Raw genomic sequence first — 18,425 nt, 5'->3', positions numbered from 1 at the left:
CAATAGGTGCATTCATTGGTATAAAGTGTTACCTCTTTGTACAAATTTTCAAGACATGTCTAATATTTTTGTATATGATATTCAATTACTTTGCAAATGTAAAGCATAATTGATACATACTTTTCTTACCATTCACTCAATGTTTGAGATCGCCTAGTCAATGATCTCCGATTGAAACTCGCCAAAGCGTCATACATGTTCTATGGACAAGCGACGCTTTTGTCTAGTTCACACACTAATTAAGATACACCTCATGATCTTGGACATCACAACCATCATCGTTCTCCATTTGGTCTATGTTATAACAAACAATATGTTTTTGTTTTCCTCATTGATGATCTTCCTCCATTTTAATCTCTACTTATCTTTCTCGATCTCCATTCTTATATTTCCCACCGTTCCTTTTATCTCCCCACCCCTCTTTCTCTCTCCCTTTCCCTTCTTTGTTTGTCTCCTTTCATCCCATTGTTTCTCTCTCTACTCTAATTTCTCTCACTTCCTTAATTTCTATTTGTCCTCTTTATTATCTCCTCACCCCTCTTTCTCTCTTCCTTTCTCTTTCTTTGTTTATCTCCCCCTCTCTCTCCCCCATTGTTTCTCTCTCTACCATCTCTCTACTTCTATCCATTTCTTTTCTCTCCCCTTCACTTACCTTTATCTATTCCCCTCGCTGTTTCTCTCCCCACTCCTCTTTCTCTCCCTCTTTCCCTTTATTTGTTTGCCTCCCTTCATCTCTCTTTGTCCATTCCTTTTCTCTCCCCATCTCTCTATCTTTATCTATTTCCCTCTCTATTTCTCTCCCCACCCCTCTTTCTCTCTCTTTCCCTTTTTTTATTTGCCTCCCTTTATCTTTCTTTGTTTTTTTTCTCTCTCTCACTCATTGTTTCTTTCTCTCCCCCATCTTCCCTCCCCACTCTCACTTCTTCTCTCTCTTCCTTTCCCTCCCTTTCTTCTCTCTATTTCTTTTTGTCTTTCCACTCTCACTCAGCACATCTCATTATAATCGAAATCAAATATAAAAAATAAAAAACTTATAAAACAAGGACATTGAAATACCCTCTCTTCTCACCTCTCTTTGTGTCTCTCTTCCCCCTCCCCCTTTATTTTTCTATCACTCCATTCTTTCTAATTCTCTTATTGTTTCCATATTTCTCTCTCCCTCTCTATCGCTCTCTATTTGTTGTTCTCTCTATCTCTCTTTTTCTCCCTCTTTTCGTCCCTTTTTCTCCCCCCCCCTCTCTCTCTCTCTCTCTCTCTTTACCTCACCCTACTTTTCTACCTCTTCCTTCTCTCTCTATGTCTCTTTCTCTCCCCCATCTCTTTCTTCCTCTCTTTCTCTTTCTTTGTTGCCTCTCTCTTTGTTTCTCTACCCCCCTCATTTCTCTTACTCGTTCTCTTCTCTCCCTTCCTTCATATCTCATTTCTCTCTTCCTCTATCTCTTTGTTACCCTTCCTCCCCCCTTCTCTATCTTTCTATATTCCTCTCCCTTTCTTCATATCTCGTTTCTCTCTTTCTTTCTTTCTTTCTTACCTTTCCCCCCTTTCTCTCTCTCGTTCTCTCTTCCTCTTCCTTCCTTTTTCTCCCTCTCTCCTTTTCTCTCTTTCTCCCTCTCTTTTAATCCATCTCATTACATAGAAAAACAAAAAAAGAAAAGAAGAAAACACAAAAACAAGGCAAAAAGAGGTAATGTACCTACCTCAAAGACTCAAAGATGAATTCTTATTTGCCTCCTCTTCGCGGCGTCCCTTCTTTCTTCCTTACGCACTTCTCTTTCTTCTTTGCATATGACTACAATGGCAGTGAGGAGCTCTCATTCTTTCTCTTTCCCTCTTACACTCCATCTCCCTCTCAAGGTGGTGATCTCTCATGTTCTCTCTCTCGAAAATGTTTGAGGTAAATGCCACGCTTAGGTTTTCAACACCTTATTTTTCTTAGATCGGCGTTGCTATTTGTGTCGCAATTAGCATTGCTAAGTGTCATTGTTTGCATTGCGACACAAATAGCAACGTTGGTATTTTACATCACAAATCACCTTTGCTATCACTTCATTCCCTCGTAGTGCTTGCATGCACTCCTCCATTGTTTCTAAAGCCTCCATTAACCTTGATAACTCTATTATCAAGTAACATAGTTTTTTAATATCTTGCAACGAATTGTTGTTCCCTCTCCTACTTATGGGTTCTTTATATTTTTTGTGAATATAGTGTTACCTCGTCTTCAATTACCTATTATCTTACCAATTTAGCACCATCCCTTCTTATTATTATCATTTTTGGTGTGGTCATTCTCATTGTTGGAGAGGCAAGTAGTTGCCCTTGAGTCTTTGTCTTAGCTCATGGTAAATTAGTATGGCTCTATACATTCATGATAGTAGAATGGAAACTATATATTTGCTAAAAATCCTCTATATACAACCATTCCCTAATTAAAGGATATACCTGTGTAGGTGTTTTGGGCAACCAAATCCATTGATTACATACATAGTAAGATGCAACAAGACTTTGTGGACTCATTATGACTTTCACCAAACTCTTTGTTAATGCCTATAGTTGTAATCTCTTGGTCTCTTTATTCAAGTGTGCTACACATGCTTGCATTGATTTCATAAATGCAGTTATGCAAATAACCTCCTCAATTGGTTTCTTTGGTCTTTAATGGAGAGTTATATCCTAGATATGTGTTTCCTTTTGGAATTCATCAAGGCACATCTGTTTATATATTAAATGCCAATCGTTTATATGTTTTTCATTTGAATACACAATCATTTCTACATTGTATGTACTCATTTCTACCTTACATAAATGCATAGAAATAGCAACAAAGAAAGAAACAAATATTTTAAAAACACATTTTGCAAATTCATCTACAACATCACTACTTGCAACCCATGTGTATATGTCCCCTATCCTTTCTTTACCTCATAAGAGAAAAGGAGGGAGATAGTCTAAGTGAGGGAGTGAGTGAAGAGGGTGTGTGATTGAAGGAGAGAGAGAGAGAGAGAGAGAGAGAGAGAGAGAGAGAGAGAGAGAGAGAGAGAGAGAGAGAGAGAGAGAGAGAGAGAGAGAGCATAGACATCGCTTATTCAATGCCTGTTGTGGCATAACTGATGCCATTGTTGATTGCATCGCATGAATGAAGCATTGAAGTGAGCCCGTAATGACGTGCTTGCATGTCATTCAGGGATGCTAAAATGATAGACATGGCTTATTCGATGCCCATCACGACACAAGTGATGCCATCATTGATTGCATCACATAAGCAACACATATGAGCGATTCCTATAGTAACGCATTTGTACATTGATTATGTGATGAAAAATAGCACATATTGCTCTAGTGATCGCACCAATAACTACCAAAGCATCTATAATGCTTCTCATCTTCAAAACATACTCATTTACAAACATCTTTCCTTTTTTAAAATTATTTAGCTCTTGCTTGAACTGAATCTTTCACACCTTTGTGTTTACTAGAAAAATATTTTCAAAGATGGTCCAAGCTACACATGAACTCTTTGCATTGTTTATATACCCCAAGATAGTATTATTAATGACCGCAAACAATCAATACATTACGTTTTTATCTTTTGCATTCCATTTTTTCTATGCCTTTAATTCTTTTGTAGTCAAAAGATTAGTTAGTTGTGGTTCCTTTTTTTCACCTTAAACAAACTAATATATGCCTTTCCAATAAGGAAGTTCATCACACAAAACTTTCATGATGGGTGGTTGTTATTGTCTATATTCTCAATCGTAGGGTTTCCGTAGTTCTCAGGCATTATGTCAAAATTGAGTAGTAAATAGCAAGTAAGTCTTCTGTAACCTTTCATTAGAAGTGCGTAATAATAAACTAGGTAGCCTTAAAATTAAAAAAAAACTATTCATCAATGTATACAATCTAAAATCTGTTTACAAATAAACCTTATATTTGCAAACATCTCAGGACTTACAGATTTGAAATCTATAACTTGTGTATCTGAGAACATTTGACACAATCGAAATTATAGTATACCTCAAAATTGTTGTCCTCAATCTTGTAATACTAAAGGGGAACCCGAATCAGCCAAATCTCATGACAATTAGAGATTTTTGCTGTGCCTTGCTTCTAGTGCTTTTGTAGACACCCTCCAAGGGAAAGAATGACTGAATGTGATAGGTTCTTATCTATTGCTTGGTTGCTTGAATCCTTGCTCCTGATTCATCATTAGAACCTCTAGAACCAATCTCCATGAGTGATGTATCTCTAATACCATGTCATGAATCATGTAGTGGGGGACTTACTCAAATTGTTGCCCTGAACACACATAATACATATGAGGAGAAGCTTACTCAAGGACATAATAAGAGAGATGGAGGCCAAGACTTTTTCTTATTAGTTTTTATTTCTTCTTCTACATACTATATACAATGTACACAAAGCATAGATAAGAACATAAAGAAAAGTAGCTTACAAAGTCAAATAGTGCATGCTTGGCTATACTAGTAGACTAATACTATAATTGTGCCACCGGTAGATAGATATAACTAAACAATTATAATGAGTGATGGTTAGTGTTCATGTGAAAATCATAATTACTATAGATATGGTAAATATACACATGCGAACCCCTCTAACTAGGTGATCTTAAATCAATGTCCGCATGAGTTAAGCTTGCTATATACAAAGTGTCAACCAATATCATAAGCAATCGTAATTAAAAGTCTAATATCCATTTGCCACAGGATTAGTAACCTAGAGCGTTCAAACGAGCTCAACAAAATAATGATCTCATTTTGGAACAACACACAAAATATTTGACAATACGAAAGGTGAACGTTTATAAAAGGATCAACATTTCCAAGAATCATCTGTGCAAACAAAAAACACAGCCCATTGTCTTCTGCAGGAGAAGAAATTGCTTCCGACAGAAGACGAAGCAGCCATTGAATTCAACGTTGGGGACGAAGAAGTCCTTTTGATTCGTAGTCTCTGCTACCGCGGCGTTTAGGGTTTCCCTTGAACAGATCACGGGGGGCTCTGTCTGCAGTTTTCCTGCGATAGATGCCATCCTGAGGTCCTTCTCTTCGTAGGCGATTTCATGGCCTTATTTCACCTCCGGTTGGCCTCTGGAGCTTTTGTAATTATCCTCCTGCACTGCGCCTATGCCAAGTCCTGCTGCGCTGACGATATTTCTCATGATGACGATGCCGCTCCCAAACAGCCTGGATGCGATAACAAATTCCAGTTGGTAAGTGAGGAATCAAACTTTTCCCATCTTTCAATCTTAGTTAATATTAATGGAACGATGGCCCCAAGCTATCTCATTTTCCAGCACCGCTATCACTCTTTGATTGAAAGAAAATAAGGATTTGCTCGAGCTTCTATGATTATCTACATTATATGACTGAATTTGCCGTATCGTGATACGTTTTCAGCAGTTTATGTTTATGCCAATGTGCCCTATTGTTTTTGTCCTTCCTGGTTTTGATTCATTCATTCCAATATGAGATTGCTTGTATGCATTGTGGCATAGTGTGGGCAGCTATTTTGACTGAAGTCAAGCTCTGTTCTGTTAGTGGTTTTTAGTGATGTCAAAACTATTGTTGATCTGCAGACCTCATAGTAAAGACGTGCAGTTTTAATGTCAGCATATTGTTTTAGGCCATTGGGTGTTGTCCTTTTATTCCTTTTACTCCTTTTATTTCTGTATTCGAGACATCACATTCTAGTGACTCAGACAGCAATCGTAATCTCTCTCAGGTTAAAGTTCTTTATTCAGTAGATGGGAAAGCCACCAGAGAATTGGTGGGTTTGAGCGCCAGGTTTGGTGCTACATTGGCTAAAAGCAAAGCAGAGGCAACAACTGCATTTTTGGTGTTGGCAAATCCTGTAGATAGCTGTTCAAATTTCTCTACTCAGGTTTCTGCCAGTTACCTTGACCGAGAAGTAACGTTCTTTTACATATCTCTGCTTTTGAGTCACTAACTTTTCATTGCTTAGTTTTGTCCAGATTACAGGATATGCTGCTTTGGCTGCCCGAGGAAATTGCACTTTCACCCAAAAAGCGCGAGAGTCTCAAGCAGCTGGAGCTATAGCATTGCTTGTAATCAATGATCAAGAAGGTGGCTTCTACTATTCAATTCTTAGTAGTTGTGGGCTATCTTGCCATTTTCTGCATTCCTAAAATGTAGCTGATTATTGTCATTTTTACAGAACTGTATAAGATGGTCTGTTCGGATGCTGACACTTACACAGATATAACAATACCCTCTGTCTTACTGCCCAAATCTGCGGGGGGAACAGTTCAGTCTGCCTTGATATCTGGATCATCAGGTTTGCATTTGTCTCAAAGATGTGTTATAGCTGTGGAAATGAAGTCAGAAGTATGAGGTAGGTTCTGGGCTTTTTGGGAATCTCAAATCCAACTCTGAGGTGGCTTACAAATAGCTTGTCATCATAACAGAGCTGGCATGCTTTCTGTGGTGGCTGTCTATTGCTGCCTTAGTGATGCAGGGCACTCTGCTGGTTGGGTGCCTTGTAAGTTGACCCTGCTTTCTACTTGGGCTCAGGTTAAGCCAACTAGCTATCTTTTCCCACCTTATATATAGTGCGCGGCCAGTTTCATAGTTTTGTTGCAGGAACATCACCCACTTTCTCAAGGGGGTGAGCCTGTGTCTGTCCTACATGCAAGCATGAGTTGCAGTAATTGGATTTCAGAGCCTGTGGCTGTCCTACATGCAAGCATGAGTCGCAGTAATTTGATTTCAGAAAAGGATTTTTGGATATCACCATCTTTTTCAAGGTAGTGAGCTTGTGGGTGCCTTGAAGAGCAAACACATACATTTTGGTCTAACGGCAATTTAATTACAGTAAGGTTTTTGTGTGCTCAAAGGAGTGTACAGAAAGAAGCAGATAGCAAAAAATGTCACTCAACGGTGGCAAGAGGAGTAAGGCACCAGTAAAAGTAAAGAATAAAATTTGGAGCATTTGCAAAAGTGTTTTAATTGTTAAGAGTTCTTTCTTTTTTTTGCCAAAGAATCCAAGTGTGAATTCTTTGCAGAAGGGTTTAAGTATTTAGGGTATATGATTTGGAAAGAGGATATTGAGATGTTTCTAGAAAAAGCTAAGGTCATTATGTAGTGGCCACCTCCAAGAATCCTAGAAGAGCTTCATATCTTTTTATGTTTATCTGAATTTTATTGTAGATTCATTTCAGGATTATGCCAAGATAGTTGTTCCCACGACTTATCAACTTAAAGGGAAAGGAAAAGGCTTTAAATGTAGAACAAACCAAAAAGAAAGCTTTGAAAAGCCTATGGTAGCTATTACTACAGTTCCGATTTTAAATATATTGGATTCCAAGAAGCCCTTTGCAGTTGAAAGTGATGGAGGTAATTTTGTAGTAGGTGTGACCTCGTTACAAGAAGTTGAATCAATAGCTTGAAGTTAAATGTTATCGGCAATATTAAAACATCTCAAAATTTCACGTCCCCATGACAAAGCTCTCCCTTGAAATCCTTGTAATCGTCCTTGATTGCATTGCATTGTGCTAAAGGAAAAGCATACTGCACTAGAATTTCCATAAGGCATCATAGTCACAACATTAGCCATTTTTGTCTAACCATGCCATATGCCCCAAACCTTGCTGAAAATTTTCCAGTTAGCATAAACATCAAATAATAGAGAGAAATAGTTTAGAATTGTTGCAAGAAACCCACTGGATGCATCCATAACTCATGTTTCTCAAATGCTTTTTTGGGGTTAGGGTTTCCCCTTCCCCTCAAGGCCACAAAAAAATAGGCCATCATGATATGGCGCGAATAGGGGGTTGGGTGACGGGTGTTACCCAACCCCCCTATTTGTGCCATATCATGATGGCCTTTTTTGGTGCTTTTTTTGGGTTAGGGTTTTCCCTTCCCCTCTAGACCATTCACACTCAGCTCCCCTTATCCCTTACAACATATAAGGAGGATCCTCTTTTCATTTTTTTCTTAAAAATAGCTTTCAAATAATAAATGAGCTAAAAAAATTCTAAAAAACTTTTCAAAAATTTTAAAGTCATATTCTTTTATGATTTTTTTTTGGATTTTTTAATAGATGTAAGGTCTTATTAAAAATAAAGATTGTAACATTATTAGAGAGTCACATGTGATCATTATCCTAAAGCTTAATTTTTTTTGGACTATTCCTTTACTTTTTTTTTCTACCTATCATTACATAATTTTAGATCCAAAATAGACTATCTTTTTGAATAGATATTGCATTAGTATATATTTGCTATAGAAATTCTATCATCTTTAATTGTTTGATTTCCTTGGATCGGGCAACATAAGCACAAGATCTGCAGTTATCTAAATGCTGAAATTCTACTGTTGCCTATCTAAATGGCCCATTTTCTATTGCAAAGCAGGCAATGGAGATACAATTTCAGCGAACTTAGGTATATACTTGCTATAGTAAGAACATAAATCCAAGAAGTTGCAGATCTCATGCACATTTTTCAAAGGTGGCCATGATCGTATTGCCTTGTCCTTGGGAATACCATTAGTCAATACAATATGCCCCAAAAAGTGAATTTCATGCAAAACAAATTCTCTTTTCTTTTCATTAATAACCAGCCAATGCTTACGTAATTCATTGAATAATGTTTTCTATGCTTTGTCTCATTCTTTGAATAGACACTGTCATATTATCAAAGAATGTGTTCACAAGTCCTCTATGTGGCTCGAAGATGTAGTCCATTATTTGATTGACTGTTGCAAGAGCATTTCTAAGTCCAAAAAGCACGACAAGAAGTTCATATAATCCAAAAGATGTCTTGAAAGTTGTCTTAGGCACAGTCTTCGGTCTAATATGTATTTGATGATATCCACTTTTCAAATCTATACGACTAAATATGGCTGCCCCCTGCAATCTATCCATAACATTATTGATTTGAGGGATAGAAAACCGGTTATTTATCGTGATCTTGTTCAAAGCATGATGGTCAATGCACATACGCCATGAGCCATACTTTTTTTGCACCAAAAGCACTAGAGAATAAAAAGGAGATGAGCTGGGGTGAATTAGCCCTTTTTCTAATAGCTCATTTATGTGACTCATAATCTTCTCTTGTTGGGATGCATTGACTTTGTAGGGTGGCTTATTAGGTAGGCTATTTCTAGGGATAAGATCTATGCCATGATCTTGAGGCCTTTCAGGCGGTAGTTGCCTTGGAAGTGACTGAGAGAAGCAATTAGCATACAGTTTCAGAAATGACATGCAATCCTTCTCTAGCTCAGACATATTCTCAATATTCTCACCATCATCTTTATCCTTAGTAAAAACCAAGTACGTTGAAAGATGATTTTTCATTACTTTGAAAATGGCAACTATAGATACAATAGGGATAGATTTTCCTTTTAGTTTCACATCAAGTGTGAGTGTCTTTCACAACCCTCAAGTGGAGGAATGAAGAACTCTTCGTTGTCCACATACATGGTCCCAATCTCATCCTCTCTTATGCTTAGACGGGCTGCCATGTCAAGAGAGATGAAGTTGGCTTGTGTACCATTATCAAAGAAAATCAATGCACGTTGATTCCTAATTTTGTCCCATACTTTGCACAACTCAATAGCATCATCATTGGGCTGGTCACTAACAACATTGGGCACCAATCCATTGATGTTTTGGGCTTCTTTCCCTTAGGACCTCCTTGATTTTTCGATTTTTCAGCTTACTGCCTATTGGGACAGTCCCTTGCAATGTGACCCTCGCGTTCACAAATGAAACATTTATTTGCAGCCATCAATTCCCTACGTTGGGCCAATGTTTTCAAGCTTTTTCTTTGTTGTTTGGTCTCTTTTAAGGCTGATTTTCAGATCTCCCCTTTTCTCAGCCTTGAATAACTTTTTATTTGGCTTTCCTCTCTCCTTAGGAAGCCTGAATCCTTTCCACACAGCAAAGTATCTATTGTAGCAGTAGTCTCTATGAGCCGAGACATGCTAGAGACGATGGATTTAATGCAAAAATCCCTAATTCCTTTTGGCAATCCACAAACATATTTTTTCACTTTTCACGAAGGGGTATGGGGCGATAAGAAGTAATAGGCAGCAATGCATCCCAAAACTTCTTATTATATTATTCCAAATTCTTACATTCTTTAGCATCCAACTTATTCCAAGTTGTCATGGTGTCCACCTCAAAGGTACTTGTTAATCAATTCGATGCAAACATTTGCTTGAATTGTACCCATGTTGACGGTGCTCTACCTTGCATCAAAAGAGTGGACCACCACTGCATGTTAAATGAAAGTCGAAGCTTTTAGCCTATCTTGTGCAGCACTGAAGGACTCAAAATTCATTACTTTTCCACCCTCATCATAGTCTTTTTCTACCTCTTTGGGTGTCAAGTTATCATTCACTAGCTGTTGCAAAATGGGTGCATTTGCTGAATTTACATCAAAACTAACACCAAAGGGAGCATTTGCATGATCGGTACTTATTCCTTGAGTCCCATAAGCATTCGAAGGTGTGGATACATTACCAAACATACTACTTTGTGCCCTAGGTATCAAGCCAATGTTGCTATACATAGGGTTTTGCACATTTCCAACCATACCCAAATACATTGGGCCTTGCACACCATGCATTGGTGGTTGCTGCATACCATAGGGGTTTGTGCCATACATTTCCATATGCGGTCCTTGTCCAATCATAGCATGAAAAATCATGCTTCTATCAAAGTATCTTGGCTATCCCATCATAGTGTACATGCATGGCTATCTAAAATCCATTGGATTGGCACTTCCATGATGGCCTTGCTTTTTCATTCCTTGCCTTGTACGCACCAATTGTTTTGCTTCATTACATCTTTGGGAGATTCAAGTGAAAGCTTTGGCATTACCTTCGGTGCACCTTGCTGTCCCAAAGATGTAGAAGATGACTTCTTCTTTTTGCCCTTGCTGTCCTTCTTTGGAGCATTCAAAAATCGGGTGAATCGAGGATCCTTTGCCAATTCAGCAAAGAGATTTGCTGCTATGCTCATCCGATTCTTGAACAGGTCATCGAATTCCTCTTCACTTTGCTGGTCATTAGCCTCATTATGCCTTGAAGGCCTTGCATCTTGCCCAACAACAAGATTTTCGGCTTACTGTCCATGGTTTGAGCCTTGTCCAATATCATGCATTGTATTTTTTTCTTCCCCATGTGAGTGTCCATATAGAGAGACATAATCATTGCTTGATTCCACTTCACTGTATGATGACATATTGCTGTAATTTCTCAGTTGAGAGCAAAAATCAGGACGAAACCGGCCTTCCTTTTTGGAGAGGGCGGTAATTCCTTGATCAAGCACTTAATTACAATAATCGATAAATAAACATAAATTGAAATACACAATTTACCTTAATAATTCTTGACATTGGACACTTTGTTGGCCCCAAAATTGGTACCCCTTTCGGTATTTCTTTAACTTCAATTACCAATGAATTGTTTATAAGCCAAGATTCCACGATCTCCTTGGCTAATCCAAAAGTCCCTTTTTGGTTCAACAATTAGCTACCAAATTGGGCAATTTGATCCTTGATTTTCACATAGGATTTACTCTAATTGGACCCCAACTGGCCAAATGCTGGCCCAAATTTACAATGGATGGTTGAGCATGTGAAATCCTTGACATTACAACCAATTGCAGGTGCTAATTTCAGTGTATGGTACCTTCTCCTATTGGCATAGGTTCGGAGGTGGCCGGTTTATAGTAGATATTCCTTTGTTGTCCACCAAATATGTTCAAGATTTGCCCCAAATGGTTGAGGTAAGCTGGTTGAGCATGTGAAATCCTTGACATTACAACCAATTGTAGGTGCTAGTTTCAGTGTATGGTACCTTCTCCTATAGGCATAGGTTCGAAGGTGGCCGATTTCAGTATACGATACCTTCTCCTATTGGCATAGGTTCGGAGGTGGTGGTTAAACCCTAATTTTTGTAGAAATTTAGGGTTTATAGTAGATATTCCTTTGCTGTCCACCAAATATGGTCAAGATTTGCCCCAAATGGTTGAGGTAAGATGAGATTTCCTGAGAATGGGATTGGAGAAGGTGAGAGAATGCTAGAGAAGAGAGAAATTTTTGATTTCCATGCAAGGAATGGTTGAAAGTGACTATTGCATGCTTTGATCAACCTAGATTGTTGTTGCCTATTGCCAGGGGAAGTGTCCAATTGCTATCACTTACACTAAATGTTGTCACTTGCATCAGTAGCATCCTAAATGCTATCGCCTAAATCACCAGGGTTTCCTAGAGTAGTTGGCAGCCTTGTGAATGTCTCCACAGCAGGAAAATTGTAGTGACAGGTCAGGTGAGGATCGAGACACGCCCGACCCATCACTACAAATTGGTATCAAAGTGTAGATTTTGCGAGCTTCTCGAGACCATGGCACAAGCTGCTTGAGCCACAAGGCTCGTTCAGCACATGTTGTATTGAAGACTAACAGTTGGGCGATAGGGCGGTAGTCAAGTAACCAACTCGTGTGTGGCAGTGGTGCGATAGGCTGGGCGAGCAGGCAATGGCCTGCTGTGCAGGGCGATAACCAGTCGAGCAAGGAGCAGGCTTGTAGCATCGCACGACGGATGGGGTATTGACCAGCGTAGCAGCGTGGCGACTGACGAACAACGTCTACAATGGTAGCCAGACGTAAGATGGACGAGACCAGTAGGACGTGCCAAGGACGGGACCAGTGGGGCTCACAGGCGCACGACTAATGGGTCAACGGACGCGTCATCCATTTTTTTTTCTTCTTTCAAATTTTTTGAAATTCCTCTCCCTCTAACCAAGGTTAGCGGGCACAAGCATAAAATGCCAGATTTGTGCAATCTTGGCCCAGAAATTCGGGGTTTCTCCAGACTGAGTTTTGTCCATGCAAAATTGAGGCATCTGCATCAAACATTGCGGACATTGTGTGCATTTCAATTGGGGATTTTGCCAAAATTATTGAAATTTTGCTCATGTGAGTGAAATTTCTCAATATTGGACCCATAAAAATTTGGGCTTTTATTGTGTTGGTGAAATTCTGTTTAGCTGAGTCAGATTGGGTTGACATTGGTGCACATTTGGATCCGAGAAATTTGCGGTTTTGCAAAATTTTGTGAAATTTTGCTAATTTTGCCTGAATATGCTTTCAAGAACATGTATTAATGCAATTGGGATTGATTGGTTAGTGAAATTTAGGGGTTTCACTGAAATTGCTCTATTTTGGCAAAATTGGCCTATTCTATGCATGTTAGAGACAATTCAGATATATGGTTAATGCTTTGAGCATGAAAATTTTGGGGCTTTTGACCATGCGTGTTAAATTTTATGCATGTGGGTAAGAAATTGCAGCTAAAATTTGGGACTTCTCATATAATGTGATGTATTTGTCCTTGGAACAGCTGTAATTAGTGTCAAAATTGAAGAGGTGAATGTAGTCACTCATGACGGTGACAGTGGGAATGGTGTACTCTTTGTCTCTTCACACTTTGATGCACATGCTTTACTTGCAGATACAAGTGATGACATGCATACCTGGATTCTTGATTCAGGTGCTTCCTTTCATGTCACCCCTCATCATGAGTGGTTCTCTGCCTATACAGGGGGTCGACATGGTGTTGTCCATCTTGGGGACAACTATACATGTGACATTGTAGGTATTGGCCGTGTGCAGTTGCAATTTCAGCATGGTTCTGTCTTCACACTTCGGCATGCACGGTATGCACCTCAGCTCAAGAAGAGCTTGATTAGCATAGGGTAGCTAGATGATGACGGATTTCATACCACCTTTGGTGATGGGAAATGGAAGATCTGTAAGGGATCTAGAGTGATTGCCAGAGGTTGTAAAAGTGATACCTTGTATCCTCTCCATGTATTTAGTGTTAGTGATCATGTTGTTGCGGTGATCGAGCAACCAAGTGTTTCTTTTTGGCATGGACGGTTGGGACACATGAGTTAAACTCGAATGAAAGTGCTTTCTCGTTTGGGTTACTTGCCTTGTCTTCGTTATGCTGATTTTGAGCATTGTGATCATTGTGTTTATGGTAAACATGCATAGACGTCTCATAGAAAGTCTCTTTTGTTGAAATCTTCTTCTCTAGAGTTAGTACATTCCGATGTATGTCAGATGCCAGGATTATCTTTAGGGGGAAAGAAATATTTTGTCACCTTTGTCGATGATGCTACACGAAAGGTATGGTTTTACCCTATTCGTAGCAAGGATGAAGTGCTTGACAAATTTAAAAAATTCTTGGCATTGGTTGAAAATCAGACTGATAAGACACTCAAGTGTTGCTCTGACAATGGTGGGGAATATGTATCCAAAGCCTTTCAGGCATTTTGTGACAATGAAGGGATCAAGAGAGAGCACACTACCTGTTATGAGGACATGTATTTTTGAAACCTCACTTAATATGTGTGTGGATTAATTCTTAATCACATGATTAAGTAAATAATGCACATATGAGGTGCAACTGGGGTTAAAGTAAATTTATGAGTCCGGGACCCGAAGAAATGACGGGATGTCAAAGGCAAAAGTTGCTATAAGTTATGCCGCACAGGTACTTGGTGGTATCTCGTGCCAGTAGTTGGCCTAGGTCATCCATTTGGCCATATAGTTGGTGACACTAGAGAAGCGGTGTTTAATGGTACCTAACGCCAATCTGATGGCCAAAGATGGCACAGAGATACTCGGGAATGGAAGTTGCTTAGCCAATTTAATTATTGGCCAGTCAGATTATTTTTTAGGGTACTAAAATAATTATTAGATTAATTTTCAATATTTAAAGACTGAAAATTAATATTTAATTATGAAAAATGCTAGAAAAACCATTTGGGAAGGTTGCCACTTGTAAAAAATGCCCATGCAAGATTGAAAAACGTTTTTAGATGCTGGGGAGAGGCATTTTTATAAATTCAGCTTGCAAGAGAGAGAGAGAGAGGGGAGATTGCTGGTTTGATTTGCAGCCATTGGAGGACCTTCTGAGGCAGCTAAGGGGCAAAAGATGTAAACGCCCTGAACAACGTAGTATGCTTAACAATTATGATATTCGCTTGTTTTCGAGATTTAATATAAAAGAGAATGAACACTTAAAGCTGAAAATAAAAATTCTTACAAAATTACAGCCATGAAAATGTAAAAGTAATGGAGACAAGATTGAGGGTTTTTCATTTCACAAAATTACAGCCATGAAAATGTAAAAGTTATGGAGACAAGATTGAGGGTTGAAGATGGGCAAACCGCCCCCCCCCCCCCCCGGAAGGAATGTATTTTTGCTCAACCCAAGTCCCTTAGGGAAGAGCTTAGTTACAATCAACCTGAGAGTGAGGAGAAGTAATTCTCACTCTCACAAGATCATGCAAAGATGTACAAACATACATGCATTATCTATTATGCAATGATAAGAACTGATTTCTTTATAGTATGAGAGAAGAAAGAGGGGAAATGAGCCTTTCTCCATCGTTGATCAACAATACATGAATAGGGCTTGCTTCTTGTTACTAAAATGGAAGAAAGAGCTCGAGAAGGAGGTGCTATAATGAATTTACAGGTTTGCTGTCCTGTAAAACAGCAGTGATAGAAGAGGGAATATGGAGGAATTTGATAATGGAGAAGTGGGGGATGATGATGGGGATGGATGGGGCCAGTTTCTGGCTATCTGTGGGTGTTGTACATGAGTTTACAACAAAGAAAAATGATACTGAATGAAGAAAAACGAGCTCTTATTTATAGGAAAGGGAAGAGCTAGTACAAAAGGGGAAAGTGGAGTAGCACAAGACAAGTGTCCAACCACATGTCATGAGATGTGACAAGTGGTGGGACACTTGGAAACTTGTGTGACAAGTGTCTTGACACTTGTCTCCTCTCTATGGCCTTCCTTTTTGGGCTGAATACTGTTAAGAATAGAAACAACCAAATTTAGTAAGCACGGTCAGAGTACAGAATTTACTATTTTTAGAATGACATCCCTATTTTTTAGGACTAGCATTTTTAGGCTAATTCGAGGCTTCTAAAATTTAGGGACCTCCTAAAATTTAGGGACCCCCCCAATATGGGTGTCATATGAAAGCTTTTTCCGTGTACATTGCAAAAACGGTATCAGAATCTTCATGTGACTTTCCTATGCAAAGAAATATGCATTTCAAGCTTTCAGCTCACACATGCACATTGTACAAGCATTTCATGATCATGCCATCTTGTTGATTGTAACTGTCTGTTCTAGCGGATCTAGTCCACACTTCAAGGCATCAATCCTTTCTGTGTGCGAGTCTAACCCTGATTTGCGTGAGTTCTGGTCGCAGGTGCCCAATCGGGCCATATAGGTGGAAGTGTGAACTATCTTTTCTCTAACCCACCGCGTGGGTCTACCATAACTTGTGACCACTCATCAGTGGCCAGCTCCAATGCACTTTTCTTTATATCTAATTAGTGCAAAGGAAACAAATTTAATAAATCATTATATAGACAAATTAATGAAAAAGGATACAAATTTTGTTTCAATAGAGTTGTGACAAAAGAAGACCAATCAACAGCAGGAGACAGTATCTACAGGCTGTTAAGGTAGGGCAGCAACAGTAAATGACTGATTTTCTTCAGTTCTTTGCATCTACATGTTGTTGTGGTAGGGCGGCAGCTGCACTTGACTGATTTTTAGTCATTCTTCATGACAAAACTCTAAATTTTCTCTCTCTACAGCTTTCCCTCTCATCTCCCAGCCATTTCACAGTCTTGCTCCGAAGATCTCAGCATTTGGACCCTTGGGGCTGAGAAATTACAAATTTCTTTGTTGTAAACCCTAATTTACAGTAGAAATTAGGGTTTAGCAGCAGCCTTGGGAAGCATGTCAGAAATTGAAAGCTCCAAGTCTTGTATTCAATAAGGCTGAAGGTGAATTTCAGCTGAATTCAGGTGGAGGACTAGCCAGCCATTGAATTTGGGGCATTTCCATCGTCTATGAAGTGGGTGAAGGCCAATTGAGTGCCCGAATCAAGGGGCAAAATAGATTGAAAAATTGTTGGTCACTTTGGACAGCAAGGGGAGTTGAAATACCGAAAGGGATTGGGAGAATCCCATTATAAATCAACTTTTTCTTCAATAAAGCTAAAGAAATACTGAAAGGGGTGTCAATTTTGGGGCCAATCGGGTGTGGGTGTGCATTGTCCAAGATCAGTAGGTAAATTTGTATTTTGAGATTTGCATTTATTGTTTGCTGTTGTAATTAAGTTGTAATCGGGGATTTACCACCCTATCCGAGGAGAAAGGTTGGTTTCATTGCCCCTCATAATCCACCCCAAAATGGAGTTGCAGAGCGTATGAATCGGACCATACAAGATAAGGTCCGTACAATGTTGTCTCATGCTGGATTACCCCATGGTTTAGGGCAGAGGCTCTTATGACAGCCGTGCATTTGATTAATCGGTCACCAAACAGGTCTTTGGGAGGGGAGAGTTCCCCAAGAAGTGTGGTCGGGCAAACCATCTTCATATGCTCACACCTAAAAGTGTTTGGTTGTGAGGCTTTTGTGCACATTTGTAAAGAGAAAAGCAACAAACTTGAGCCAAAGTCTTGTGAATGCATTTTCCTAGGATATGTTGACGAGGGTGAAATGGGGTATAGATTATGGGATCCCGAGAAAAGGAAAGTAGTACGCAGCAATGATACTATCTTCCGGAAAGATCGCATGCATAAACAGCCCGAAAAGACTGAGGAGGTCTGTAGGGTTGGATTCCGGGAATAAACACCTTTTGGATAGTGAAATGTGGCTGCTGTACAGCAGCAAATAACTGCTGTAAATGAACCTGTAAATGCAGAAAATAATGCTGGAAATGATCAGCCAGCTATTGACCATGATAATGAGCCACTACATGTGCAGGGACAGCCAAGACAGCACTCTGTTAATGCTGATTTGCAAGCTGAAATGCCAGGACAGCAAGTTGAAAATGCTCAACAGCCAGCAAACAATGATCATTGGGTTAGGAGATCGTCTAGGGCTACTAGACAACCTGATAGATTCATTCTTGGTGCGAAGGATGTGGCTAATTATGTCATGTTGACAGATTGTGGTGAATTGACTTGCTTCAAGGAAGCAATGGACAGATATGATAGTAAGAAATGGTATTAAGCCATGTTGTAAAAAATGGAATCTCTTGAGAAAAAAAAAAACTTGGGACTTGCTGTAGTTGCCTAAAGGGCATAAAACACTTCCATGCAAATGGGTTTACAAGATGAAGGTTACTTCTGGTTCCTCACCAAAGTACAAAGCACGATTGGTTGTAAAGGGGTACAAGCAGGAACATGGAGTTGACTTTGATGAGATTTTCTCTCCTGTAGTCAAGATGACTACCTTGAGAACCATTTTGGGCTTGGTTGCAGTTGAAGATATGGAGCTCATATAGATGGATGTAAAGACTGCATTCTTACATGGTGATCTGCATGAAGAC

At 39.3% G+C, this 18,425-nt stretch overlaps 1 protein-coding gene across 1 annotated transcript in view; it reads left to right on the top strand.

Moving 5' to 3' along the window:
* The first annotated feature begins 4,826 nt into the window (after window positions 1–4,826).
* LOC148023285 (signal peptide peptidase-like 2) overlaps window positions 4,827–18,425 on the top strand; it is a 68,463-nt gene continuing 54,864 nt past the window's right edge. Inside the window, exons 1-4 of the mRNA XM_087696323.1 lie at window positions 4,827–5,227; window positions 5,740–5,898; window positions 5,990–6,101; window positions 6,193–6,312. Coding sequence (XP_087552449.1) covers window positions 5,078–5,227; window positions 5,740–5,898; window positions 5,990–6,101; window positions 6,193–6,312 — 541 coding nt within the window. The 5' untranslated portion in view covers window positions 4,827–5,077. The remainder of the gene's footprint in view (window positions 5,228–5,739; window positions 5,899–5,989; window positions 6,102–6,192; window positions 6,313–18,425) is intronic.

Source organism: Lygodium microphyllum, chromosome 16, assembly GCF_053477565.2.
Source record: "Lygodium microphyllum isolate KBCC chromosome 16, Lygodium_microphyllum_v1.1.10, whole genome shotgun sequence".
Taxonomy (NCBI): Eukaryota; Viridiplantae; Streptophyta; class Polypodiopsida; order Schizaeales; family Lygodiaceae; genus Lygodium; species Lygodium microphyllum.
The sequence above is the reverse complement of the archived record's forward strand: the minus strand, read 5'-3'. Positions and strand labels throughout refer to the sequence as shown.